General features: G+C 44.3%; 1 protein-coding gene and 1 pseudogene across 1 annotated transcript; one reads left to right on the top strand and one right to left on the bottom strand.

Moving 5' to 3' along the window:
• The first annotated feature begins 1,992 nt into the window (after nt 1–1,992).
• LOC107525831 (glutathione S-transferase A2) lies at nt 1,993–12,233 on the top strand. Its single transcript, XM_016198063.2, has 6 exons — nt 1,993–2,103; nt 5,320–5,371; nt 6,337–6,469; nt 8,768–8,909; nt 10,910–11,041; nt 12,111–12,233. Exons 1-6 carry the CDS (start codon nt 2,017–2,019, stop codon nt 12,231–12,233), a joined length of 669 nt encoding a protein of 222 aa, XP_016053549.2. The 5' UTR covers nt 1,993–2,016.
• Nucleotides 12,234–17,145: 4,912 nt separating this feature from the next.
• LOC107545643 (uncharacterized protein C2orf78 pseudogene) lies at nt 17,146–23,552 on the bottom strand (annotated as a pseudogene).
• Between the last annotated feature and the right edge of the window lie 3,688 nt (nt 23,553–27,240).

The raw sequence follows: 27,240 nt of genomic DNA, 5'->3' as shown, positions 1-27,240 counted from the left end.
ATGTTGTGACACAGGAACACATGCGTGTGACCTCTGGCAAATTGTCCAACCTCCAGAGTTCTCATTTTCTGTTGACCAGGCAAAGTTTCATAACTTTTGGCCCAGTCTTATCAGGACACTGGGGACCTCCTATTTGGAAGGTGAAGAAAGTTGCTTAAGGAGGAGATTTATGATAAAATATTACATAAGATAAAAATTATTTCCCTTTGTAACTTGATCCTCTATCAACAGAGTAAGGGAGCTTAGCGAGGGGATTTGAGCCACTAAGCTCTGTGATTCCTAGGCCATAGCAAACATATGTCACGGGCTAGTGCTACCTTTATTCTCTTCTGCATTCTGCTGAATCACCACTTCCCATGATAAGAAAGCACAAAAGACAAAATCTCCACCTACATAACAGGTTGATTAAGTATGTTTCCAAAAGATTCTTTACTTTCTAAAGCTTAGACTATTGAATCTCACACTAACAACGTGGATATTGAAAACACTTCAATATGAAAATTCAAGTCCACTCAGTTTTTCAGAGATCTATCCATTGGATAAAAAGAAGTATATGTTTTTGTCTCAAACTTCACAACAACACAATTTTTCAAGAGAATTAATGTTCTCTAAACAGAGCTAGGGATAGAAAATCCAACGGTGTGTTTCCATTCTCACTGTGATAGACCTACTTCTGTCCATTGTTGGAGCCACTGAGTTTCATTCTCAGGTTCGTGGCTATGCGCACTTCCTATGCAGGCTGGGACAGATAAGACACAACCAAAGTATCTCTTAGTATTATAATAACCAAATGCTCACACAAACAACAAACATAACTGAAACTAACACCTCATGAAACAATGCTTACCTTTTCTATGTAGAATGCCTTCTGATATTTTCTATTTTTTAATTTCATTTTTTAAAATTGGTGGATATCACGATCCACTTTAAGACTGTCATGCATATCTTAAAAAACACTAAGATAGGAAATAAAGTCAAAATTTTGATTTTGAATCCCAGGTCCACCACTTACTTTGGGCAAGTTACTCTGGAAACATCAGTATCCCAACTATAAAATGAGAGTAATAACAGAATCCATCTCAGGTGATTTTTGTAGGAATAAGTGAAGATAAACAGGTGAGAGAGTGTCCATTGCACGACAGGCAGTGAACAAATGTTAGTTCCATTCCATAAACTAAAGTTAATGCAGTAACATTAACTTTCCTAGATTATTAAACCTACCAAGTACGGGTAAAATGTAGAATTCCAAAAAAGGTAAGGAATTATCACCCTGTGTTTGTGTAAACAATTAGGGTCTTTTGGGCTACAATGAAGTGAGTCTCAGTCTTAATTTTAGCTTTTGAACTAAGGCAGTATGACCCCCAGGAGGCTGAGGGCTGACTCTGCTTCCCTCTCCTCCCTGCCAGTGAAATCCTCTGGTTTCAGATCACCTCACAGGCTCCCGGGGCCCACACCTGGGTGGCTTCCTGCCCTGCCCTTTTTTAATCCCTAGTGTGGATTTCCACGTTCTTAGTGGAGTGTGACTGTGGACATGTCATTTAAGCTCTGTGACTTGGTTTCATGAGCTGAACCAATGGGCATAATAACCCTAGTTCATGGGACTGCCATGAGGGTGAAAGGTATAATGTATTCAAAGGGACTAGCACTGAGTCAGAATCATTAGGAGATTTTCAATAGATATTAGTTGTCCAATCCTTCCCCTCCCCGGAACACCCACACATACATCCTTACTGTAGACTCTACCCTATCAGCCTGCCAAGTCAATCAGATCTTACCCAACAGGGACATGAGAATGGTTTGGAGCAATTGCAAGAGTTGGCTAGTGATAGGTGAGAATTCAGGCCAGGAAGACATTCCAGGGACTTTTCCAACTCTGATTCAAAGAAGGCAGATACTCCTTCATCATTGTTGGTGCTTTTCCATCACACATCATAAAGTGAATTTTTCCTCCTGTGATTTCATTCATTCATTCATTCATTCACTCACTTGTGTTTAGAGCATCCAGGAGACGGCATCATGGCGGGGAAGCCCAAGCTTCACTACTTCAATGGACGAGGCCGAATGGAGTCCGTCCGATGGCTCCTGGCCACAGCTGGAGTCGAGGTCAGTTCTGAGTTCTGTCATCTCAAGTTGAATCTACAATTGACTGTATCGAAGTATTTTGTCACTGGACAGGGACCAGCCTGGAGTGCATATGCCTCAGGCCAGCCTGTAGTGCATGGGTTCTTGATTCCTTATAGGAATCAATTTCACAGAATGAGTCCAGGTGACTCTGAGAGTACCTTTATTAAAGTTGGGGACAATGAAATAAAGGAAGGTATTAGGGTGGAAGAAGCAACAGGAGAGAGCCTAGGCAGTGCTCTGCTTTGGCTCCCTAGAACCCTCACAGGAAAGAAGTGAGCCAAGGCGGGGCTGTTGTTAGCTCACAGGGAAGTCAGAGCAAAGGGGCCTTGGAGACAGGATCAGGGGGTAAGCCTGCTGCTCCCCTGGTTGCAAGTCTCACGGGGATCCTTAGAGCTTAAGAGGAAGTAAAAATGTCATGCCTGACAAGGGGCATGGGCATGCTCTAGAGAGAGCTGCACTGGGTCTTTGCTGTGAGGGTTTTTTTAATCTTTTTTTTTTTTCCTTCGAGGGGAGTGGGGGGAGAATCTTAGGGGAGGATTTCAGCAGAATAGTCATCAGCTTTCCAGGTGCGTTTTTAATATGCTGATGCATCAAAATGAGCATATAGGGAGTTTAGGATTATTCTTTGGTCAGCCTTACTGTTTTACTTTTAACTTGGGTGTGTCTGGCTTTAATGGGGTTTTTGTTATTTGTTCCCTCACTTCATCCGTCCTTGCGTTTAGCTGGCACAAACCGCATTAATTGGGTCTCTGTCCTCTATCTCCCTGACCAGGGTGATTTAAGCTGTGTATTCTCTGGTTAAGAGGAGAGGTGTAAACCATTTGCTCTCAAGTATTCTTGGTTGGGGAAGGTAAGGTCTTGCAGTTCATTAGTTGGCTGTAAGTTGTTCAAATTGTTTGGCCTTGTTTAATTTTCTTGTCTCAGTTTCCCCATTCCATTTGCCCAGGAGTTTTTCTGCCACATTTTCTCACAAAGCTACAAGCTATTTTTTTAAGCTTGCCATGAGTATTGCATTAAAACAAAAACTGCCAGTTATTAAGAAATGAACAGATATGGCCTAATATATTATTAAAATTTCTTCTCATTAAGGAACATAAACAATTAAAATAGCTTCAAGAAACTAATCACAATGTGTGGGCTTATTTGGGTTTGAATTTAAACACACAGTATAATGTCATTTGTAATATTTATGCAACACTAAAAACATGAACATTGAATATTGGATGATATTAAGGAATCATTGTTAATGTTTTGGGTGTGATAATATATTGTCTTTATTTAAAAAATAATTCTTATATTTTAGAGGTACAGATTGAAGTATTTTAAAGGTGAAATATATGATATCTAGAGTTGGCTTCAAGTTATTATGAGAGTGGGAGAGTGGATGGGCATAAACAGGACACAGGGTTGAATTGAGATTATAATTATTGAAGCTGGGTGATGGGTACATGGAGGATCATTTTCTGTTTATTTTTATGCATGCTAAAAATTTCCATAATAAAAGGATAAAAATAAAATATTAGAAAATAAATGTAATTTAAGTTAAAGTATAAACCAGAAATTTGGGGAGAAGCAGACTGTAAGAAACTGCGGGTGTTAACGATTTAAATCACACACTCAGCAGTGAATTTGTTCAGCTTTAAGAGCCAGGTTTTGTGCTGGGCCCTGGGGATACACAGATGAACAAGATAGACAATGGTCCCTGCCCTCAGGAAGCTTACATTCTAGTCAGGATGCAGACAAGTAAACAGGTGATTAAAAGGAGGTGTCAATGAGAAAAACACCTCTTCAGTCCAGATCAGAGGGACTCAGCAACTCTGAGGGTTTTCCTGGGGAGGGAGTTATGGGTGAACTCAGGGATCTTGTCCCCCAGGTTAGGGCAGTAAAAGAGGGTTTCTGGTGAAGTAGCATTGTGTGACAGGGGCTTCTAGTGTGCTCCCAACTAGTGTTATCCCTCCATAACAACATAATTATTTAAGCCTTGGGTTATACTTTCTTGATTGTTTCATGAATGCATAGGACTTTAGCTTCTCAATTTTATAACTAAAAAAGTACTCAAAAATTACAAGTAGTGCCATCCAGCCTGTTTTGTCTCTATAAATCCATAACCCAAAGTTTTCACTGTAGTCCCACTTCAGCTTTGAGGTTTGGGGATGTGTTCAGAGCCTGAGAGCAGGATGAGCTCAGCATAGGAGGGTGAGTAGGAGGGGATGCTGAGAGCACCCTGGGCTTCCTCTGCTCCATCGCAGCTTCATTGAAGAGGGTGTGGAGCAAGGAATGTAAGTCAAGAACAGAGTAAATTTCCACAAATATTAGATTGCTTTAAAAAAAAGTTTTAAAATGATGGATGATGTTATGAAACAGCAGCCATCTTTAAACACCTAAGGACAACTTACATTTATGGAGCGCTTACTGTGTACCTGGTACTGTTCAAGGCCTTTGCACACCCAACTGATTTTATTCACATTGACCTATAACATAGGTATCAGATCTACATCTGTCATAGATGAGGACACTGAGGCACAGAGAGATTCAGGAATGTGCTCAAGTCAAGAGAGCAGTACACGGAAGAGGTGATATTCACATCCAGACAGTTATCTCAGAAACCAAAGTTTTGTGGGTTTTTTGTTTAAAATTTAAGAGCTTATTTGGGGGTTCTTTTTCCTTTCTACCCTAGTGTGTGTCATACTTTCCAAAAGAGAAAATTCTGAGTAGAAAGTGTTCAAGCTTTGCAGCAAACAGGACCCATTTCACCTTTCATGGGCCCCTATAATGTGGAGTGAGGACCCTGGGGTAGCATCTTAGAAAGTCACTGACTCATGGACATCCCATTTTGTCTCAAGTGGAGAGAAGAGCTTTCCTGAGATATTAAAACTCCATAACTAGAGAACTTCCCAGTCCCTTCCCTCCAATAACATTCCCCTCCGAGTCATGACCTAATCATTGACATAAAGGCAGGTGGAGGTGAATGGAATCTCCAGGTTTGAGCGGTTAAGTGCTGCAACCCACGCTCTGTTCTTGAAGGCTCTAATCCCAGTTTCCAAATGGCATGATCCCACTCCTCTGTGTGCCCTGCCAAACTCAGAAATCTTAGCTCCTCCATATTCTGTACCAGACAGAGGTCATTCAAGGTTAAAAGTTCTACAATGCTATGGAATGAAGAACAAGAACTCCTTTACTGTCTTTGCTTTCCAGTTTGAAGAGCAATTTTTGCAAAGTCCAGAAGACTTGGAAAAGCTAAGAAAAGGTAGGACTAAGTATCTAATTTGCTCTCATGAGGTTGTCTATAAAGCTATAGTGAGGTTTGAACACCAGGCAACGCCTGCGTGTGTGTATGGTGGGAGCTGGGGTGGGGGTGGAGAGGAAGGAAAGAGGTTCCTGTGGAAGGGGCGGGCTCCTTGAGCAGTCTTATCACTCACTCAGGGCTGGGAAGGGCTTGAACTCTGAGTGTGTGCCAAGGAACCGTCCCATGTCCTGGGGTGTCCCCTTTGCTTCCCCTGCCCCTCTGCACTGTGAGTGAGCCGTGTCCTTCAGGGCCCCGCACAGCCTGCCTGTCCACAGACACTCAGGCACATGCATCAGGGGGCCGAGAGCAGAAACAGGCCCAGCGGTTGCCTTCAGTCTTTTCTCCCACAGGTTTGACAAGGTAATATCCCAGCAGTATTACAGACTTAGATGAGAGAGGGTGTTGGATTGGTTGGAGGGCCAGGTGGCTGTATGAAGTGGGAGATTAAGAGAAAGAGCCAGCAGCACTGGAGTCCCAAAGGCAGGGCCTGCCACAAGCACTGAGAAGAGCGCACAAAACAGCCTACGTAGAAACCTCTCTTAGGATTCACCTTCCTGCCGTGAACTTACTGGGGAAACTTTCCACTTGAAATGGCATCTGGCTGGTGGTCCTTCGCAGTCTCGCTTCAACTTCTTCCTAAGATATCCACGAAGATAAATCAATAGAAAAAATACAGGCACCTACAGTGTGCCTGGATGGGAAGTAAGAAGATAAATGAAATAATAAGTTGAAAAAATGAAAGGCAGATTGGGAAGGAAAAGATTCCCAGATGATGAAACCCAATGCTATTTCCATTAAAATCTTACCAGGCAATAATTTTTTGTTTCCTTTCATGTCTTTAGTTATTTCAACAAACATGTTTTCATTCTACAAGACTGTGATCCACTAGACATTTCACTCTGCTTTTTCTTTTCTTCCTTAAAAAGATGGACATTTGATTTTCCAGCAAGTGCCAATGGTCGAAATTGATGGGATGAAGCTGGCACAGTCCAGAGCCATCCTCAACTACATTGCTGCCAAATACAACCTCTATGGGAAAGACATAAAGGAGAGAGCCCTGTAGGTATTTGTTCTGTTTTTCATCAACAATTAATAGGAACAACTTACATTCTTCTTTGAATGAGCAGGATTGTGTCGAGGGATCGTGACCAACAGCAGCATGGGCCTTGGAGCCACAGCCTGAGGTCCAGCCCAGCAGAGAGCACGAGGAGGAGCGATTCCACTAGAAGTGGGGTCAAGCAAGTGGGATTATAGAAGGTTCAGTCCCTGGATGTAGCACAGGGAGTCACAGAGGTTTCCAAACACTGATGAACTGTGAAGCCAGGAGAATGGTAGAATCATGACTCCGGGGCCCAGGCCTTTAAAGAAAAGGCTGAGGAAGGAAGGATCCAAAGGAACTAATTTGCAAGTTCTAGAAATTACAAGAATAGTTACCAAGAACCTAATTTATCAGCCTGTTCTGTGGATTGGCCACTTGACAAGGGTTTGCAGAGGTTGGTGCCCAAGATGCAACTGTTACCTTGAGCATTTTGATATAGTACTGAAGCAGCCAGGTTTATTCAACACAACTCCATTAGGGAGGTGGGGTCTCTTCCTTGTTGTGATGAGACCACACCATTGAAACTAAAGTCTTGTAAGGAACTGTTGGCAGTTACTCAAACATTAAACACAGAGTTACCATATGTCAGCACCTCTACTACTAGGTATGTACCCAAGAAAATAAAAAGTACATCCACACTAAAATTTGTACAAAAACGTTCATAACAGCATGATTCGTAATATTCAAAAAGTGGAAACAACAAAAATGTCCATCAACTGATGAATGGATAAACAAAGTTTTGTATATCTATCACTGTAATATTATTTGGGCATGAAAAGGAATGGACATGGATAAACCTTGAAAACATTATGTTGAGTAAAAGAAATCAGACACTAAATGCTCATATTGTATGATGTCATTCAGATGAAATGTCCAGAGCATTTATATTTATAGAAACAGAAAGTAAGTTTGGTTTGGGGGTGAATTGGTTTGGGTTTGGTCCAGGGATTGGGGGTGGGGAATGTGGAATATTGGGATAGTACAGAGCTTTTCTGTTGGGGGTATGAAAATATTCTGAAATTAGAGTGTAGTGATGGTACAGAAACTTGTGACTTCATGAAAAAAATCACAAAATTGTATATTTAAAAAGAATGACATTATGGTGTAAAATTTTTATCTTTTTTAAAAAGGGAATCTCCTATAGGAAGTCCAGTTAGGCACAATAGAAACATATCTTCTAGAATATGCATTGGTTGGAACTATATAAAGAATTGCACCAATTCCAGGGATGTTTTAGGTGAATTCTTGAGCAGTGATAACATGGCCAAAGTTTAGAAACAGTACATGGAGAGGGCTGTGAAACTGTGTTCTGTGGGAAATAATTAGGAGAACTGCTCATATTGGGCATATAAATGGGCCTGGATGGTGTAACAGGATGGAAGAGGGAGAGAGACATGACTGAGGTGGTTGTGCTAGTGACTCTCTGTAGAATATTCAGGTGGCAAGTCTTTAGCCTTATGGATCACACTGAGTTTGTTCCCAGAACCAACCACAGCAGAGATGGCAAACCCTCAGTGGCTACTTGCAGGGATTCCACCAATTTCTCTATGCTTGTGTCTCTGGACACCTCACTGATGATCTCTGTCATGTGTATAACACAAATTTTAGACATATATCTCTACCTTGATATGAAATGTTAAAATTAAGTGAAAATCATAGCTGAAGGACTGGCATATAAAAATGCACCCAATAGAGGTGAATTTCTTTGCCACCACCTGATGGCCCATTCTCTTAAATTTTTAAACTATAACATGTAAGGTAGGCGACATTTGACAATTGGGTCTTTGTTTTTTTAAATTTATCTTTATTACAAGTATCCCATTTTTCCCCCCAGTGATCCACTCCACCCTGCTTCCGCTCCCTCTCCAGGCCTTCACCCCATTACAGTCTATGTCCATGGCTTATGCATATGTGCATATAAGTCCTTTGGTTAATCTCTTCCCAGCCCTACTCCCCCTTCTCTGAAAAATGACCTTCTGTGGCCATGCATCAATGTCTCTGGATCTATTTAGTGTGTCAGATTCTTTTGTTCATTAGCTTCTTAAAGAAGACCCTTCAACATTTCCTGTAGTGCTGGTCTGGTGGTGATGAACTCCTTTAGCTTTTCCTCACCTGTGAAGCTCTTTATCTGACCTTCAATTCTAAATGATAGCTTTGCTGGGCAGAATCATCTTGCTTGTAGGTTCTTGCTTTTCATCACTTTGACTATTTCTTGCCACTCTGTTCTGGCCAGCAAAGGTTCTGTTTTTGTCTTTCAGAATTGATATGTATTCGGAAGGTATGATGGATTTGAATGAAATGATCATGCATCTCCCACTCTGCCCACCTGATCAAAAAGATGCCAAGTTAACCGAGATCAAAGAGAAAACAACAAATCGATATTTCCCTGCCTTTGAAAAAGTAAGTGGGCTACTCAACTTTTGGGGCACTGAGATTTGAGGACAGAGAGAACTGGTGCCAGGGCCGTCCCGGGGCATTGACCTTCCCTTCCAGTGAGCCCTCCTGAATGCTGATGGAGCTCCCTGACTCTCTAGGTCTGTCATCAGGTCAACTGTGGGGTGGATATGCACCTGCTGTACCCAAGTTATAATCTCTCAGCAACATTTCAGTTCACCAGGACCCAGTTTAGAGCTCCCTATTTGATGGCTTCCTGTCATAGTTAGACTGTGGACTGTGGAAGGCTCTGGGAGCCACGCTACCGATTGGAGTAGATCCTGCAGAACACTGTGCAGGGGTTTCTCATGCAAGATGACACGATGGAAGCAATTCGTCAGTAAATATTCTGGCAACATGCATAGGAGACATGAGACCAACTGCCCAACAGGAGAAGACAGTAGTGTTTCGAGGACGGATGAGATGGATGTAAACAGAGATGGGGGTAGTGGATGGAGAGGAAGAGAGAGATGAAAAGATGTTAAGGAACAATCTTCAAAATGTTCGGTTGTCAGACTTTTGAAAAAAGTTATCCTAAATTCAAGAAAGAAAGTCCCATCGTTAAGTATGTAGCACATGTCACAATTTTTCCCTTTGAAGGTAAGAGAAGGACATTTTAAAACCCAAACTTCCTGAAATCAAATGAAATAAAAATTATGGACCAAAATAGTGACTGTAAGGGACACAGGAGGCATACAAAGAAAAAAGGTTTAATGCTGACACCCTCATCTTTATAAAACATTAAAAAATATTTATGAATCATTCTTTCATTCATCCCACAAATTTTAATTCATTGCTTGTGTGTTCATACATATTCAAAGAGTAAAGAATTTCATACCAACCTGAAAGTACACCCTCCTGGGCCTTGTGGCGGTGAGAGTTTAGGGGACGTTCACGCAAGGACAAGTCATCAGGCACAGCAGTTTGGGTATCCCAATACTTTGAAATGCAAGAGCTCCATGATAACATCAATAAAAATGTATCTTACAAAATAGGATTTGATCTTACCATAGTCTTTACCAAATAATTATCCATTCTTTTAAATTCGTATATGATCTGAAAGTGTATTTGCCAAAATGTTAATATCTTTAGTCGATGGTGCTATGTGTGTTTAGTCTCTTTATGCTTTATGATTTCCATAATGCTGGAATATTTTAATAAATATCACATATTTCTCCAAGCGTTTATTATGAAAAATTTCATGCATTCAGGAAAGTTTAAATAAGAGTACAATGAACACATAGGCACCCACCATGAGGATACAAATATTAACCTTTCATTATGTTCGCTTTATCATGAGTTTCTCTCTCTCAATCCCTCTCTCTATCAATCAAACATACTATTTTTGTATATAATACAAAGTGAGTTTTAGGCATCACTACAGTTCATGGCTAGAAGTTTCTGCAGCAGATCATAACATAGTACAAGTCAGGAGTCAGAGCCCATGTTGCAAGGGAGATGGTGAGTTAAGTTGACCCAGGTTTGCATAAGGTCCCAAAGACATAGACCAGGAAGTGAGGGGAGTAGACAGAGGAGAAATGTAGACTCTGAAATAGTCTGCTCAGGGCTGCAGAAGGATGTCATGGAGATGGATATTGGCCCAAGTGAGGGGGGGGGGGGGGGGGCATGTGCTAAAGTCCAGGACAGCCACTGTAGGGCATGGGGCCAACAGAAACACGGTGCAGCCAGTGCCAACCCTGGGCCAGTGGAAGATGCACAGGGGGAGCCCCAGTGATACGGAACTGGAAAAGGAAAGGGGAGCCTGGGCTTCAGCCAGGGGTGAGGAAAGGGCTGCAGAGACCCGCTTCTCCCCCTCTCACTGAGTCGGGGCGGTGAATGTGCCCTGATGCTCCGCACCTGCCTTTGAGGCAGCAGAGGTGGGAAGCCGGCTGGAGAGACCCGGGCAGGAGCAGGGGGCCCCAGCCTGCGTTACCTGTGTTCATAATCTGCTCCCTGCAATTTCCCAGGTGTTGAAGAGCCACGGACAAGACTACCTGGTTGGCAACAGGCTGAGCAAGGCGGACATTCAAGTGGTTGAACTTATCTACTATGTTGAAGAGATCGACCCCAGCCTTCTGGCCAGCTTCCCCCTGCTGAAGGTGACTCTTTCAGGGCCCTCGGGTGGGGAGGCCCCCATCTCCCATCTTGGAATCTAATATCTGGACGCTCGCACTGGTGATGTTATGATCCCATCACTGTTCAGGTCCTGCTGCCCCCAGGCCTCCAAAATTTGCTCATAGGCCCTGGTCAGAGGCAGAAACAATCTTGCTTTGTTTTATTTTTAAATATATTTTATTGATTTCAGAGAGAGGAAGGGAGAGCGCGCTAGAAACATCAATGGTGAGAGAGAGTCACTGATCAGCTGCCTCCCCGAGTCCCTCACTGGGGATCGAGCCCACACCCGGGCATGTGCCCTGACCGGAAATGGAACAGGGATCTCCTGGATCAAAGGTTGATGCTCAACCACTGGGCCATGCTGGCCGGGCAGGAAAGAATCTGGTTTTGTCAAGGAAACTGGAGGCGGCTGCTCCCCCAAGGAGAGCAGCTCATCTTGCACAGTGAGGGGGACCCGGGTCTTGGCATCTCTGGCTCAGCCCCTGTGCCATTCAGTGTCTGTCCTGATTTCTGTCCTGGGATCCCCTTGCTCGCGCGTGTCCGTGTGTCTGGTTCCTGATCTGGGCGAGCGGTTTCCTCCCTCTGGTTCCGGCCCTCAGCCCTGCTCCTCTCAGACAGTGTTTCTCCCTCACGGCCCCTCTCGTCTCTCTGAGGGCACATTGGTCCTGGCTGTCCCCAGGCTCCCCCTGTGCTCTCTGCTCTCAGCTCCAGCCGGGTCCCTTACCCCATTTCCCACGGGGAGCCTCTGCCTGCGCTGCCCTGACAGGCGCAGGGGTCGCCTTGTCTGCAGGGCGCTGCCTGTGGGGGTTTGCGGGGGGCAGGAGGCAGGGCGGGCTGAGCTGGGCAGGGGCTCCCCCGCCTCTGGGGGGTGCTGCTGAGCTGGGCTCTGTCCCCTTATCTTCCTGTCCCGCTGGGCACCTGTTTCCCAGCCTCATGTGGGGCTGATGGAGGGGCCCCCACTGCTCCTGGTCTGGGAGGGCCTCAGGCTCGCTGGCCCGTGGGGTGAAGGGGGGTGTTTGTCTTCACCCTGAGGCTCTGCTCTGTGCCTCGCAGGCCCTGAAGACCAGGATCAGCAACCTTCCGACCGTGAAGAAGTTTCTGCAGCCCGGCAGTCAGAGGAAGCCTCCCATAGATGCGAAAATGTTAGAAGAAGCCAGGAAGATTTTCAAGCTTTAAATGAAGCAGGCATGGCCGCCCAGCACGTGCAGGACCAAGTTTCTGCAGTTTTCCAACAATGAAATGCCTCACCTAGGTGCAGATCCTGGCTGTTGTGAAAATCAGAATCTTTTCCAAAGGATAAGTGCTAATTGAATTTGAAATCAACTGTGCAGATTTACTCCCAGACCAATGTGTTTTGTATTTGTCAAATGGGAAACCATAATCAGCTTCTACAATGTGTCTTGGACATAAAATAAATGGAGAAAAAGTTTCACAGGCTCTTTGATCTATTTGAAAGAAGGTCATGTAACATTTATTCTATACCTTGTCTAAAGAAGTTAAGTGTAAATACTCATCAGACACTCTCAGTTACACAAAAATGGTCTTTTTCTTTTGTAGCCTGCTGCCTTTCTGACCCACAACCTAAAAACTTTCTTCCCTCTCTCTCTTATTTTAAAAACCATTTTTTTTTTTTGTATAAAAATATTTTTCTGTTCAGTTATGGAACTAATACTTTTTGTATACAATGTAATATTCACTGATTTGGAAGCTGAGTAAATTAAGATGGAGAAACCAGATATAGTCTCTGTCCTCATGGGGATTACGCTGGCGAGAGAAACAAAGAAATAGGTAATTCTAATCCATGTACATTTTGTATATCCATCTGCTAAGGTTGCTCTAACACAGAACCACTAATTTTTTAGCTTAAAACATTAGAAATTTATTCTCTCGCAGTTCTGGAGTCTCGTAGAGAGACATCAAGTTAAGAGCAGGAACGTGCTCTCTCTCAAAGGCTTTTGCAAAGAGTCCTTCCTTTCCTTTTCCTGGTTTCTGATGGCAAAGGATGATTCTCGACATTTCTTGGCTTGTACATGCAGAACTTCAATCTCTGCCTCTACTGTCACATGGCAGACTTCTTGTATCTGTGTGTCTCTATCCAGATTTCCCTTTTCTTAGAAAGATACCAGTAAGCAGATTTAGGTCCACCCTAGTCCAATATGCCTTCATTTTGACTTGGTTCTATCTGCAAAGACCCTATTTCCACATAAAGTCATTGACAGGTTCTCAGGAGTAGGACTTCAACATATCCTTTTGGGGGACACAATTTAATCTCCAACACAATACTGGGGGTGGGACCATGTTGGTCATGAACCTAAGAAAGACACCTTTGCTGGAATCTGTGAGTCAGTCAATATTTCCCAAGGAAGGAAGTCATGTCTGACAAGAGAGCTGGAAAGTTGTAGTTAGTGAAGGGAGTAGGTGGAACTTTGGTTAAGCAGCAGGGATGGGAGGTCAGCAGGGTCAATGGTTTGAGAGAAACTGAGCATGATGTCTTTGAAGAAAGAGACGTCATTAATCTGAGTGGAACATTCCTCAGGTGGAGAGGGGAGATGATGAGCTGAGATCAGGGAACAAGGCCCAGGGTCTTAAGGTCTTTGAAGGCCATGGCAAGAAATTTGGATTTTGTCCTAAGGAATATAGGGAGCCATTGATGTACAGCCATACACTCTGCTTTAAGCCTTATTTACATCTATAATAATATCATATGTTTTAAATATTCATGTTAAATCTTTCAAGCATCCATCTCAGAACACCAAGAGCACTCTTCCCCCAAGCTGGGAGTCTCTTTCCCGTGTTCATTTCAACCACCAGGGGTTTACTCAAGGAGTCAAATAGTCCCAAGACCATCAGGAGTGTTAATCTGAAAACAGACACACACCTGTAATATCTTGGGCAGGCTCTGGAAAACCTAGCAGCATTTGCACAACACAACTTCTCAGGCTAGATTTAATAAAGATTATTGGGATGAAGAAGGAGAGGAAGAAATTGGATTATTTACAAAATGTCTTTTATTAGGGGTGCATATATCTCTTTTATCTTTATTGTTGAAAGTATTACAGCTGTCCCCCATGGTCCCGACTTGAGCCCCTCCCTCCCCTCAGGCCTTTGCCACACTATTGTCTGTGTCCACGGGTAATGCATATACACATACAAGTTCTTTAGTTAATCTCTTCCCAAACCCCTCCCCCCTTCTGTCTGATAAAATGACTTTAAACATTTTTTTTTGAAAAATTATTCCAATGAATGAAGTGGTTTGCTTTTAGGTTTAAGTTCAATTAGTGAATCTTCAAGGCCAGAAGCCTGCCAGGTGAGTAAGAAATGGCCAAGGTCTCTCCCTCCCAATGGCTGGGGCTGAGGCCAAAATGTAATTAGGTGCTTTTGTGTCATTCCCTTTTGCGAACATGTTTTTACAGACAGGACTATAAGAAACTCTTTTTACCCCTCTTTTAAAATATCTCCTTGCATGGTTCTGAGAGGCCTTATTCAGTTGTTCCCAAACTTGCTGCCCATTAGAACCGTTTGGGCATCTTTAAAAACTACTGATGCCTGGTTGAAACCCAGCTACAGATATTGTAATTCACATGGTGTGGGCTGCAACCCAGACATGGGGAGTGTTCTGAAAATTAACCTTTTCATGTTGAAATAATTATCGATTCACATGCTCTTGTAAAAAATAATACAGAGAGATGCCTATAGCCTTTACCCAGTTTCCCCTTAGGGTAACATTTTCCAAAACTGTAATATAATTTTGCAAGCAGAATATCGACACTGATACTGTCAAGATAAAGAATGTCTCCATCATACAAGGATCCCTCCCTCCTGTTGGCTTTTTATATTCACACTCGCTTTCCCACTCACTCACACCACCTCATTAACTTCTGACAACTTCTAATCTTTCCTCCATTTCTATAATTTTGCCAAATCAAGAATATTATGAAAAAGGAATCGTCCAGTATGTAACCTTTAGGGATTAGCTTTTCTCACTCAGCATGATGCTCTGGAGATTCATCCAGGTTGTTGCATGTGTCAATAGTTGCTTCCTTTTTATTACTGAGCAATAGTCCATGGTGTGGATGTACCACAGTTTATTTAAACATCTGGATTCCCTTCAGGTGTTTGCTATTAGGGATCAACCTTGGAGAGCATTCCTGTGTTAACATACCCTGTCACTTCTCTGGGATAAATGTCCAGGGTAGAATTATTGGGTTGTATGGTAGGAGCATGTTTAGTTTTAATAAAAAGGTTGAACTATTTTTCAGAGTGGTTTGTGAAAGAAAAAGCACAATGGAGTTGATATTGTCAAGAGGGCGATCTAAAACAGAGCCCGGAGTGCTCTCCGTGGCTGAGCTAACACCCCACCCCCACCCCCACCCCCAGCCCTCTTAGTGAACCTGTACTTTTTAATTGGGCTGAACCACAAACAGATACACCCTGATGCAGCTCCTGGAACTGGTCTGCATGTGTGACCTCTGTACTAAGAAATAAACATTTTGGAGGCGGGGTGTGGGTGGAGCTGCCGAGGTTGCTGGGTAGGAGCTTCTGGTGGCAGCTCCTGGCCTTGGGTGAGTGGCATCCTGGTGCCCACATGAGCCAGGGGCACCGAGGCTGGGGCCAGAGGCGCTTAGTTTCTGGTTCATTGGCCAAGAGGCAGGGCAGAACCACATCCCCCAAAAGGTGGAAAGACTGCCTCCCAGCTGGATAGAGGGCGCCTGGGATGTTTCACTGCTTTCAAAGTTACTCAGAACAAGAGCTTTGGAGACAGAATTGCTCCAGAAGAACATTTTTACCCCTTGGATCTTTTTAACGAACTCCAAGGACAGAAGGAAGGACTTGGGCGGAGGAGTGATTTCACATCCACGCGTCGCTGCTGTGGAGCGGGGCCCCCGCGCGGCCTCCCCGGCGCCCCTGGGACCTGGCGCCTGCGCCCCGCGGCTGCTCCAGCGCCACCTGGTGCTCGCGCCCGGTGCTGTCGCCGTGGGAATGGCCGCTCCCAACGGGTTTCTCTCGGGCTTCGGTTGATGGCGCTGTTCAGACAGGCGGCGCGTGCAGCCCCAGCCACGGAGGGGGCCCTGGCTGCCCTTCAGGTTCATATTTAGGCTTCTGCTGATGTCTGATCTCGTCCCCCAGAGGCGTCTGGATGCTGTGCTCTGGGAGCCAGGCTGGCCACCTGGGGGCCTTGCAAATAATGCAGACTCGGGGACACTCAGGCTGAGGCTTTGCTGCACCACGTGCACTGTGACAGCCCATTGCTGAGCCTCAGGAGTCAAGTGGCTCAGTGATACCAGCCTTGCCTGGTGTGAGGGTGACTGAAGTAGTGCATTAGTGGCCCTGGTGCCCTGGGGGCTGAGTAAATGGTGATTTATATCCCAGGCCCTGTCCTGGGGGTCCTCCTGCTGCAGCCGGTCACTGGGCTAGGCCCCTGTTACCAGCTGTCCCCAGGATAAGTCTAAGCCCTTGCCACTCCTCTGGTAGATTCCCCCTGAGTGTACTCGCCTCCCCCAACTACAGTCACACATGCATAAGGCAACCCAAACCTTCTGGAAATGTGCCCTGAATGTATTTTCTAAAATACTTACCTGGTGGTCCTGAGACATAAGGCCAACCTTCCCCCCGAGACACATTGTACATTTCTCCTGGTCAACCTGGGCTCATCTTCTGCCATCTTCAACTTGATTCAAATTTTACTCTTTTAACCTGAAACTAAGATTGTGCTTCTAGCTTCTGCCAGTCCCTGCCCCCTCCAGCTCCTTTTTATAAAACAATAACATCTCTTTTCTTTTACCTCTTCTGGCCATGGACTAAGTTCTTTCATTTTTCCTAAGGTTTTACAAACCCTCCCCCCTCATCCACCAGTCCAATCTCCAACAATTACCTCCTCAGGCGGCCTTCCATCCCCACCCCCACCAAAGAAAAAACATGCTTAACAGCATCTCAAAATTAAAAGGTTTCTTTATTACACATCTACTAATTCTATCATATTTATTCACTCAATTTAATCATTTTAAAATATATGAGGACTGAGAAATTCATTTATCTTTCTCTGGCAAAACAGCCGATGTCCAGAGGGGCTCTAGCAATGCAGCATCTCCTACATCGCATAGCCATAGTTCAGGGAAATTTCCATTTCCTTCTCTCGGGCGCTGAAATGCTGCGCTTGCCCCGCACAGCCCTTGGCGGCCCTCTCCCGCTCTAGCTGAGCCTTCCTCCTCATGGCCTCCCGCTCTGGCCTCTGCTCATTTGTGATGGGCGCTGACACTACCGGCCCAAGAACCTCTGCTCTCCTCCACGGAATTGGTTGGAGGGCGAAATCCTGGAGCAGATACCGGTTCTGAGGCTTGAGCGGGGCCCGGAGCTGGGTGACAGCAGTGCGAACGGGCTCCCGATGGAAAGAAGGGCCAGATGATGTTTTGGAGGGCGCAGGCCCAGCGGCAGCAGGCTGAGGGACACGAGGCCGGGCAGGGTTGGCCAAACCTGGTGGGGCCTCGTTGGTCAAATCTGGACAAGCTGGTCTGGCAGGACCTGTCAAAGATGCAGGGGTTGGCCGGGATGAAAGGACTGCACCAGGCCTGGCAGGGTTGGCCACAGCAGGACGACATGGTGCCACAGACTGTGGCCTGCGAGGAACAGGTCGAGCGTGAGGCTTGTCCACAGTTGGAAAAAGCAATGGCACCAACTTGACCTTCCCAGGAGATGGCAGCTTGTACTGAGATGGAGATGACTCTTTTTCAGCACTGCCATCTGGTTTCTGGCGTTTGACCTGCGTTTTCTCTGGACCTTTGCCCTCGCCTTGGCTATCCAGCCACCTTTTGAGGGCTGGGCGTGGCTGGGGGACTTTGGGGTTGCTTGAGCTCCCCAGGGCCCGGGAGGAAGAGAGCTCAGTTTTCTTGTCGCTCTTCTTCCCCAGTGCATGGAAAACCTGCACAGACTCGAGCATGTGCCTACCTAGGGAGCTCCGGGGCTTCTTGAAGTTCTCCTGAGTCAGCTCAGGTTGCCTTTGCTTCCTCTTGGGGATGGTTGTCTTCCCTTCAGCCTTAACTTTGTTCCCTGGCTGCTTCCTCTCTTCACCCCTCTTGGAGATGTTTCCCTTGGTTGTCTTGGTATTTTCCTGCCCATGGCCCTTGGTTTTGCTGGGCCTGTTGGGTGCAGTTTTCTGAGGCTTGCTGTCAGAATGCTTGGCCCTGTTCAAAGAAGCCCTGTCAGCAGCTACAGGATCACAAGCAGCCACTTCTCTCACGAACACACAGTCTGGGCTCTCGGGCTTGATCTTAGCCCTGGGAGCAGCACTGACAGACTCAGAGGCTCTATGTTTGCTCTTTCCGGCTTTATCTGAGGGAGCCCTGATGACACTTGGCTTTTTCTGCACCTCATCCAACTTGATGGCTCTGGTATCTTTGGTTTTGATCACCTTGGGACCTTTGGGTTGATCAAGGTCCTCCAGGGAATTTAAGACCCGTGGAAGGCGAATAACCTCCACCAGGGTAGCAATGTCTGCAAAACTCTCATTTGAATCAGTCTCCTTTTCAAGTGTCCCTTGGTCGTTAAGACTCAGGCTAGGATGTCCCAGACCAGCTTTCTCACAATCAGGCTGCTCCTCTTGGCCAAGGGGATCAGTGCAGGCCAGCGCCTGGTGAATGTCAGGGGTTTCTAAAGGGAGCAGTGGAAGATCTTGCTTTTCTGATGGGGCCTTGTTGGCATCCCGGAGCTTTGAAAGCTCGGTGTTAATACCCTGCCCATTCTGATTCTCCTTCTGTTCCTGGCTTGGAGCTGGTGGCAGTGGCAGGAGATTACCAGGACTCTGGACTGGAGCTGCCATTGAAGTATCCCCAAGCTCAGGGGGTGGGTTCCTCTCAAGTATCTGGATATGTGTGCTACTGCAGGACTTGGGGAATTCTGCAGTTTGTGGTCGATAAAATGTTTGGCCTGGAAGTTGCAATCCCAGGGAAGTGTCCATCCCCAGGGAAGTGTCCATCACTACAAAAGAATCAAGGGGAAGTCAGTGAGTGCCTGGGAAGTAAGATGCTCCTCCTATCACCAATGCAGCAATCATGCACCTTGCAAGAATGGGAAAGGCATTCTACTAGCTCTTCTGAAGGCTCATGGGCAGTGCCCTGTGCTAGGAGATAGGAGAAAACCGTTCTATTTCTTACTGGTGATCATTTGATGTCATTGTTTCATGATTTTCATTGCATTTCACGGGGTTGTCATAAGTCAAATAAAAAGTAAATGTGATTTAAAAAATGTTTTACAAGGCTAGCATTCTCATATGGAATCTTTTTAATTCTCTCCACTTTCCTGAGAAAATAACACTTCACACCAAGGACCAAGAGAGGGAATGGAGTTCTCCCTGATGAAATATATAAGCAAGGGCAGAATCTTAGCCTGCTTGCTTTGGACAAGATCTTGGAACACAAGATCCCAAATCCAGGCATAAACTAAGGAAGAGAGGGAAAGGAAAACTGGCACTGTCACAATATCTGAAATGCCTTCCAAAGAGACTAAAGCAATAAATCAGGGAAGGGAGTTCATTACAGTGTGGGGCTCATCAGTGAGGACAATGAAAAGTAAGGGATCTGTTGGTAGGCTGTTGGGCTTCTCAAACATATAGCATACACAGCCTTCCCCCCTCTGGTAGGTGCTCTCATAAAGAGGGTGAAAATGAAGAGCTCTGGCTGAGGGTGGTAGTTAGAAAGTGACAGGATATAAAGCCTACAGATTGACCCTGTATTCAGATGCTGACCTTCCTCCTCTCCCTTCTTGCTGTTGGTACTCACCTTGAAAACTTGTCTTTGTGATGGGCTGAGCAGACACAGAGTAGCAGATTCCAGAGGTGCAGGCTGGTGGCATCACATCTGTGGGCTGACCCTCTTGTAGCACCATGACCATCTCTGGTTGAGGGGCAGAGGCCCTGCTCTCTGTGTAGGACACAGAGCCATAGGCCTGCAGGTAGGGACCATGCTCTCCAGAGAGCAGAGGGCCCACTGGGCCTTGATTGTAGTAATATAGCTGGCTTCCACCCTGGTAGGGAAGTGACAGGCTATGCCCCTGATTTGGAATGTGAGATGGTGCCCCCTGAACAAGGCTGGCAGAAAGGGATGGATACAGAGGGGCCATGTTATTGGCATCTGAGGTTTTATCATACAGGGATGCCATAGACATAAAAGAGACAGCTGTGTCCTGCTCAGTGATGGTCACAGTGAAGTCTCTGAGTGATGATGACTCCCTTTCAGGGCCTCCTGTGAGAGCCCACTGAAAAAGGCCAGGATTGGAAGCAGCCGAGGTGGAGATCTGGCTCTGGCCAGTCACTCCAGACAACACAGTTGTGCTAGAATGTTGGTAAAGGTGGGCACTACCCATGAGTGTTTGGAAAGAGGTGCCCGAGGCTGATGGAAGTAGCCGTGCGGCACCGATGGTGGGAGCAGAGACTCTGTAGAAGTTGCAGACGCTTCCTGTTAGGGAGGCTGCCTTGCTCTCTGCACGAAAAGAGAGCTGCAGAGACTCTGAAATTCCAAGTGCAGGTGGATTTTGCAAATTCTCTGTAGGGAACAAGAGGTTGATGATAAAAATCAAAGAGCCTGATAAACTCTCACTTTGTTTGAAGAATAGTGTTATCTTAAGATTGCTGCTCTCAGAAAGCCTTGAATGCCAGAGCTCACTTGGGTCCCCAAAGTCCAAGTTTATGCTGGTCGTAAGTGCCTGAGCAGTTTGCCACTCTTCTGTATGAGTTGCCCATGCTCCCAAAGTGGGCAAACATGGGCACAAGCCCCTGTGGTGTGGTTCATGCATTGCTCTCTGGGCTAGAGGCAGACGCTCCCTGCCCTGCCTTTCCCCTGAGTCTGCCCTGGCGTTGATTCCTATGCTCTTTCCTAGAATTGAAGCATTTTAGAACGAGGAGTCTTTAGAAAAACTTTCTTCTAACATTCTCATTTCATGAGTGAGGGAACTGAGGCTCAGTTTTCTAGGTAGGTTAGCATCATTACCAGGTTACATAGTCTAAGCATCCTGACTTCCTTGCCAGGGCTCTGCTCTGAGCATTACATGGCCAAAAACTGGGAGCAATAGGCCTTCTAATGGAGCTGTTCTTTTGTCCATGAGAATAAAATACAGCTATTTCCATTGTAATCTTCAGTGTCTCATCTTGCCTGCACAGTTAACATCCTATTTCCTAGAGTTCACATATAGCTCAGTCAGTTGGTAAATTTAAAGGGTCATTTTCACTCTCTACATGCCTGGTTTCTGATCCTACCACAAAATGACTATCTGAGGATGAGTTTCTCAAGAAGTGCTTTGTGTAAGAAAAACATTATTTAAACTCCCTGAGCTTTGGTCTCCTCATCTAGAAACTTGTTCTAATGGTAATAACAGTAATAATTCACACATGAATAAGTCATATATTACATATGACATATAAAAGAAGATATAATTTCTGGAAAGACAAAGAGAAAAATCAAGAACAACGTATATCACGGAACTAAAACGAAATATATATTTCTGAAATTGGGGTTGTAGCAGGCATCAAAGCATAATAAATTTACTAATAAATGAAATTCTGTTTTTTACCCATAATATTGTAATAGTGAATATTGCCTATTCTATTTTAGTAAATACTATTAACCAAAAAACACCCCACACAATAGAAGGTGATTTTGCATAAATTCCTAGCCAGTACATACGGACAGAGAAGATATATCAGTCAAAACTGCATGACAAGCAGTGAAATGCAATCAATGTGGATTTATGTGTCGACAAATATTTTAGGAAAAGCTGGTAGAAAGCAGAAAGCAACATAGATGTAAAGGAATTCCATTATTGTGCTCATTCATGTTTTTCTGAATATTACTCAGCAAGTCACAGATATTCAGTCTAGTAGAAATATATATTTCAATTAATATTACCACAGAACAAAGAAGAAAGAACACTTAAAAATATTATGCAGGTTTTTATAGTTATTTTAACACCTAAATAATAAGAATCTTCAACATCCCGAAAAGTGTTGGCCCCAAGGCCTTAAAAATCATTATTCCTGGAATCCAAATTAAAAAAACCCAAAAACTGTAATGTAGGAATCCCCAAGAGACTCCACCAAATGGTTTTTAGATAAATGTGAAGTTAGAGATGTGAGACTTGAGTTTCTTTTTCTCCTTAGGTAGCTAAGACATTGAAAGAGGTGGTGGCTGGGCATCAGTGTGCTCTCTGTGTCAGAAGAAAATAACTGTCAAGATGAAAACCAGTTTTGACTTGGAACATGCTTATCACACAAAGGAATTCATCTTTCTGATTCAAGTTAGGATATATCATGTTTTTTGAAAAAAAATCAATGTTATTTTTAACAGACAAAACATCTACAGAGTTTAAAAATCAGAATAAAGTGAAACACTGAAAATTGTTTCCACCAATTCCCTGGATAACCATCTTTCTTGGTTTCTTGTTTCTAGGAAACATCATTTCTGAAATATATATTTTTAAATGTTTATGTTCCAAACTGTCACATGCCATCTGTGTTCAGAAGGCAATAGAAAAACACAGACAACTGAATATAATGCTTTGATGAGTTGCTTTGCCTGGTGACGCCCTGTTCCTGCCTCACTGTCCCTCCCTGTCTTTCCCTTAAGCACCTGCTAAGATCAACTTTCCTTTGCGCTGCTCTGAGCTGACTTCTCCCCGCGCTCTTCCCTCTCCCCGCGCTCTTCCCGCTTCAATTGAAAAGCCTTCGTTTCCCTGCCCTGTTCCCCCCCAAACCACCCTTTCAGCGGGAGCGCTCCTGCAGGCTCTCCTCCTCCATCCCTACAGTTCCCCGCTTCATGCTTCTATTTTCCGCTCCCTCATGATCCTGTTGGCCTGTGCTGGTGAAAACACCCCGAAACAGTCTTACATTTAAATACTTTCCTCCCTGTGGCCCAGAACTCAACATCCTCTCTCCCTATTTTCTCTCTTCACCTAGTTTGGGTAGAAAACTCCAAAAACAGGTGAACATTACTTTTTGAACAGCACTAAATTTAAAATACTCAAGTTGAAACCTTAGTGGCAGGAGACTGTTACACGTGAGATTCATGTACAGCACATGCATCGCTAGTTTTAGGCATCACCTAGGTCTTCTCTCTGTTTCTGTTGAAACTTCTGTCAAGAAGACTTTGTTTCCTTAAAGATTCAATGTTAGAAAAGAAAGGGATTGGAGAGAACCGGGAATCTGACATCCTAACGTAACAGGTGAGGACCTCACAGATTTTGTGAGAGTCGCTGACCTCTCCAAAGTCACATAGCTAGTAAATGTAAAAATCAACGCTAAAATTAGGTCTGCAAAGTTCTAGATCAATATCTCCCCCCATTATTTGAAGATGCTATTTGGACTCTAATGCTCAATTTAGGGGCAAACAAATATCTAACGACAAACTTTTCAAAGTTTCTTTTCTTACCTGACATGGTCAGAGAAGAAGAAGAAATATCAACTGTCGATGCGAGGGAGAAGGCGGTCTCAGTGGCTGACGCCAAGGAGCACATGTGTCCAGTACGAAGGTCACTGGTCACACTGGTCACTGGTCATTGGTCACCAGTTACTGGTCACTGGTCAGTTGCAATGATCCAAATTTGTTTACAAACAACTCCATGGGTACCCCAAGATTCTACCAGGTGGTGGCAGGTTTGGTGGGAGACTGATGTCACAGAGCAGGCCGTTTAAAGGGATGACAGCCAATAGGGAGGCCAGATTCCCAACAAGATGGCAGGATAGGATGGAGGGAGCCGTAGGGAAGTTAAACTGACACCTAAATGACTGAGCTCTGGGGACAGATGGGCTAGTAGATAAGACAGATGTGATAGTCTCACTTCCCCTAGGCTCTTATGTTAGAGAAATCATCGCAATGTTTCTTAGAGACATTCATTATTATAATTAACTAGTGCTTATTGATATTCTCTGCATGATATTGTATAACATATATTTATCATGATATATATTGTTAATATCCTCAGAGAGAGGGGAAGGGGACATCTAGGTTGCACAATTACAGTTGTTCTGAAATCATACCAGCCCATCCAATTAGTGAATTTACTGCAGCTTTTGAGGGGCAAAGGAGGGGACTGAGCAGCTCTTTTACAGGTGGTTAAAGAGCAATGTGAAGTTTGTTGAGTGCATTTTGTGGAGAAAGATGTGGGCCAAGGCTCCTCTCTTTCAGTTTCTTCGCTTGAATCCTGCCTTCCCGGGCGGGGCCGGGCCAGGTTGGACTTGCATGTCCCACAGCTCTCCTTCTTCTCTTCCTCCTCAGTGTAGGAATTGTTTCTGGACAAGCTTCGACCTTGCTTTCTTACACTCCTAGATGGTCCCTCCTGTCAACTTCCAGCAGCTGCGGTCTTCTTTTTAGCGTCTGCTCCTTCCCCAAATGCACTCTGCCCATTAGAAGCCAATTCCAAAGAGCTAGGAGTCCCCTGCTGGCAAATCTTTCCCCTTCCAGGCTTTGGTTGCAGTTCTGCCCGTGATTTCACCTCTGGTCCTTGGGTCTCGTAGGCATCCTGCCATCCTGCTTTTTTACCCCTGAGAGGCAGTCACGGTACTTTCCTTCTCACATGAAGTGTGTCCATCGAGGCAGTTACTGGAGTCTCCTCCCCCTTTGCAAACAGCCGCTGTAGAACTTTGGGCCTCTGGGATTCTCTGTGTGCCAGGCTGGGTGCAAGGCCAGGGAGAAGTGAAGAGGAGAGTAGTTAGGGAGAGACGGGGTCGTTCGTGGACAATAGGGGGCAAGGTGAACGTGCACAGCCCCAAAGAGATTCCTGTGGGTTTTTCCATGTCTGTGAGAAACAAATTGGCAAATTTTAGCCTCATTTTGTATTAACAGAACAGAAAATTTACATAGATATACAAGCTAGATACTGTAGCAGCTACAAGAAATTCTGCTCTCTAGAGAGAGTAATGTTAAATATAGTTTTCACTTTCTTTCATGTCATGATACCTCATTTATAGAATGCATTGGTGTGTTTGCAGAACACAGGTTGTTTTTATGCTTTGTATCAGTGCTCTGGTTTTGTCCACGTGTTTTTTCTACCCTAGTCTTATTTTTAAAGATTGCACCATTGTAAGACATAGTGCATGTTTTTCTTTTGATGACTTTGTTTTGAAGCATCATGAACTAGCTTGAATTGATGGATTTTGTGGAGAAACTTAAAAAAGTCTATGAAAAAAGACATTGTGGTGACTTATACTGGCTACCCAAGCATAAGGAACAGATGTGTGTAGTCAGCCCGACTCGGCCTAGGTACCCTCTGTGTTTCTTCCCCTGCTTAGTGCCTTTCTCACTAAGCACTCTTGTGATTGCAAGTTAGGGCTCAGTTGCTAATGTCTTGTACTCTATATTGATTAAGCTGGTTTTGGGGAGGTAATCTGTGGGTCTCGTCATTTTTCTTGATGGCAAACTTTCAGGGAGGCCTACATCAATCTACCTGGGGTTTTTTTTACTGCCAATGAGTAGGAATTGTGCGATAGAAGATGCCAAGAGCCCATAAAGATAGCTCATAGATGGGATCTTCGAAGGGACATATTTCATTGATAGGCCTACTTTTCCTCTTATGAGATATGAGTTTTTTAAAAGATGGGGCATGATGCTTATGTTAAAAGAAATTGTGAGGGGGGTGGCAGTGTAGAGATATGGCTAAAACTTATAAATTGTTTTCCAGGTTTTTTTCCCTAAGTTTCCTACCTCAGATCACCGACTTCTCTCATTCTAGTATGTAATGTGAGGCTAACGGTATATGCTAAGTATCTGCAAGACAGACCAGTCTCTCTTTTTTCTCTGTGTCCATGGAAACCAAGGAAATCCAGAGCTACTGCTGGTTAGGATGGGTGGTGTGAGATTGGGGGAAGAGTGGTAAGATAAATCCTGGTACCAATAAAAAGCTTTCTTGTTAAAATACTCAGTTCCAACATTCAAGTCTATTTACAGAAACCCTCAATTAGGCCATTCCTGGTTCCCTGCCTCTATAACTATTTTCTCTCCATATTTCCAGCCATTTAACTTTAGCTTGTGGGCTTAGCATCATCTTGGATCTACTCTCATCCAAAGACCTACTCTTTGCTAGTTGCCATGCTTTCCGGAAACCCTATTGTGCCTAGGACTTTATTTTCTTGTGTTAACTGTAACTGAGCTTGTTCCCATCTCGAGCTTGTGTCTTTTAGCAAATTGGAAGTACAAGACCAATATTGCTTTTGTAGTTTCTGATAGATTTATGTCACAGTTTGCATATTGTCAAGTCTATAGATATTTGTACCAATAATACTTTTTAGACACTACACACCTATTACCTTTTTTCATACATTACAAGAGAATATTTTGTGTTTTCGCACAAAATTTAAATGTGTCTAATTGTAAGTTTGAGAACTGTGCTGTGCTAACTTACATATTTTTAGACAGCAATATACTAATATTCACCAACTTTTAATTATGTGGAAGTTTTCAGAATTGTAAATGCTTGTAGATATAAACTTGGTTAGATGATGATTGTCCCAGAAAATAAAAGCAATAAAATATTCACCTCCCAATAGACATAAAGCAATCAATCATGTCCAGGCCAGCCTATGTCTGCTCGATACCACCACTGACAGCTCTTTCACAACAACTTGTATAACCCCTTTGGAAGCCCTTTTTTTCTGTTTTTATAAAGTCAGTTCTTCTCCTTTCCTCCTTAAAACGCAATTTGGATTTCCACCCATATCTGTATGTTCTGAATTGGAATTCCTAAGATCCCCAAGTAAAGCTTCTGTTTCCTTGTAGCTCTTGGTCCAAATGGATTGACATTACATAGTGTCAGAAGTGGGATCCAGGGTGACTTCCATACTCCTCCATCACCTTCATGACTCGAGTAATAGCCTCCAAGAGTCCACTGTGCTCTACATCTCCCAAGTGCTACCGGATTGTTGTGGGAAGTCCTCCTGGACCCTAACACCCCATCTTAATTGAGGTTCAGGCTTTATTTAGGTGCTTCTCTTATTGGCTTTTTGTCTATGGGACTTAAAATGCCCATATGTTGAGTCATTACTCTTTGAAACCAGGAAGTTCACTCTCTAAGGGATTGGCTGCTGGACAGCCACCTCCTGGAACTGCTGCTGGATTTATATATAAAGAATTACAGGCCTTCATCCTGCAAGTTTCTGTCTTACTGGTTCATTATTACCTGAAAGGATATACACATAAACTGTTCAACT

This window comes from Miniopterus natalensis, chromosome 5, assembly GCF_054644295.1.
Source record: "Miniopterus natalensis isolate mMinNat1 chromosome 5, mMinNat1.hap1, whole genome shotgun sequence".
In the NCBI taxonomy this organism is placed as follows: Eukaryota; Metazoa; Chordata; class Mammalia; order Chiroptera; family Miniopteridae; genus Miniopterus; species Miniopterus natalensis.
The sequence above is the reverse complement of the archived record's forward strand: the minus strand, read 5'-3'. Positions and strand labels throughout refer to the sequence as shown.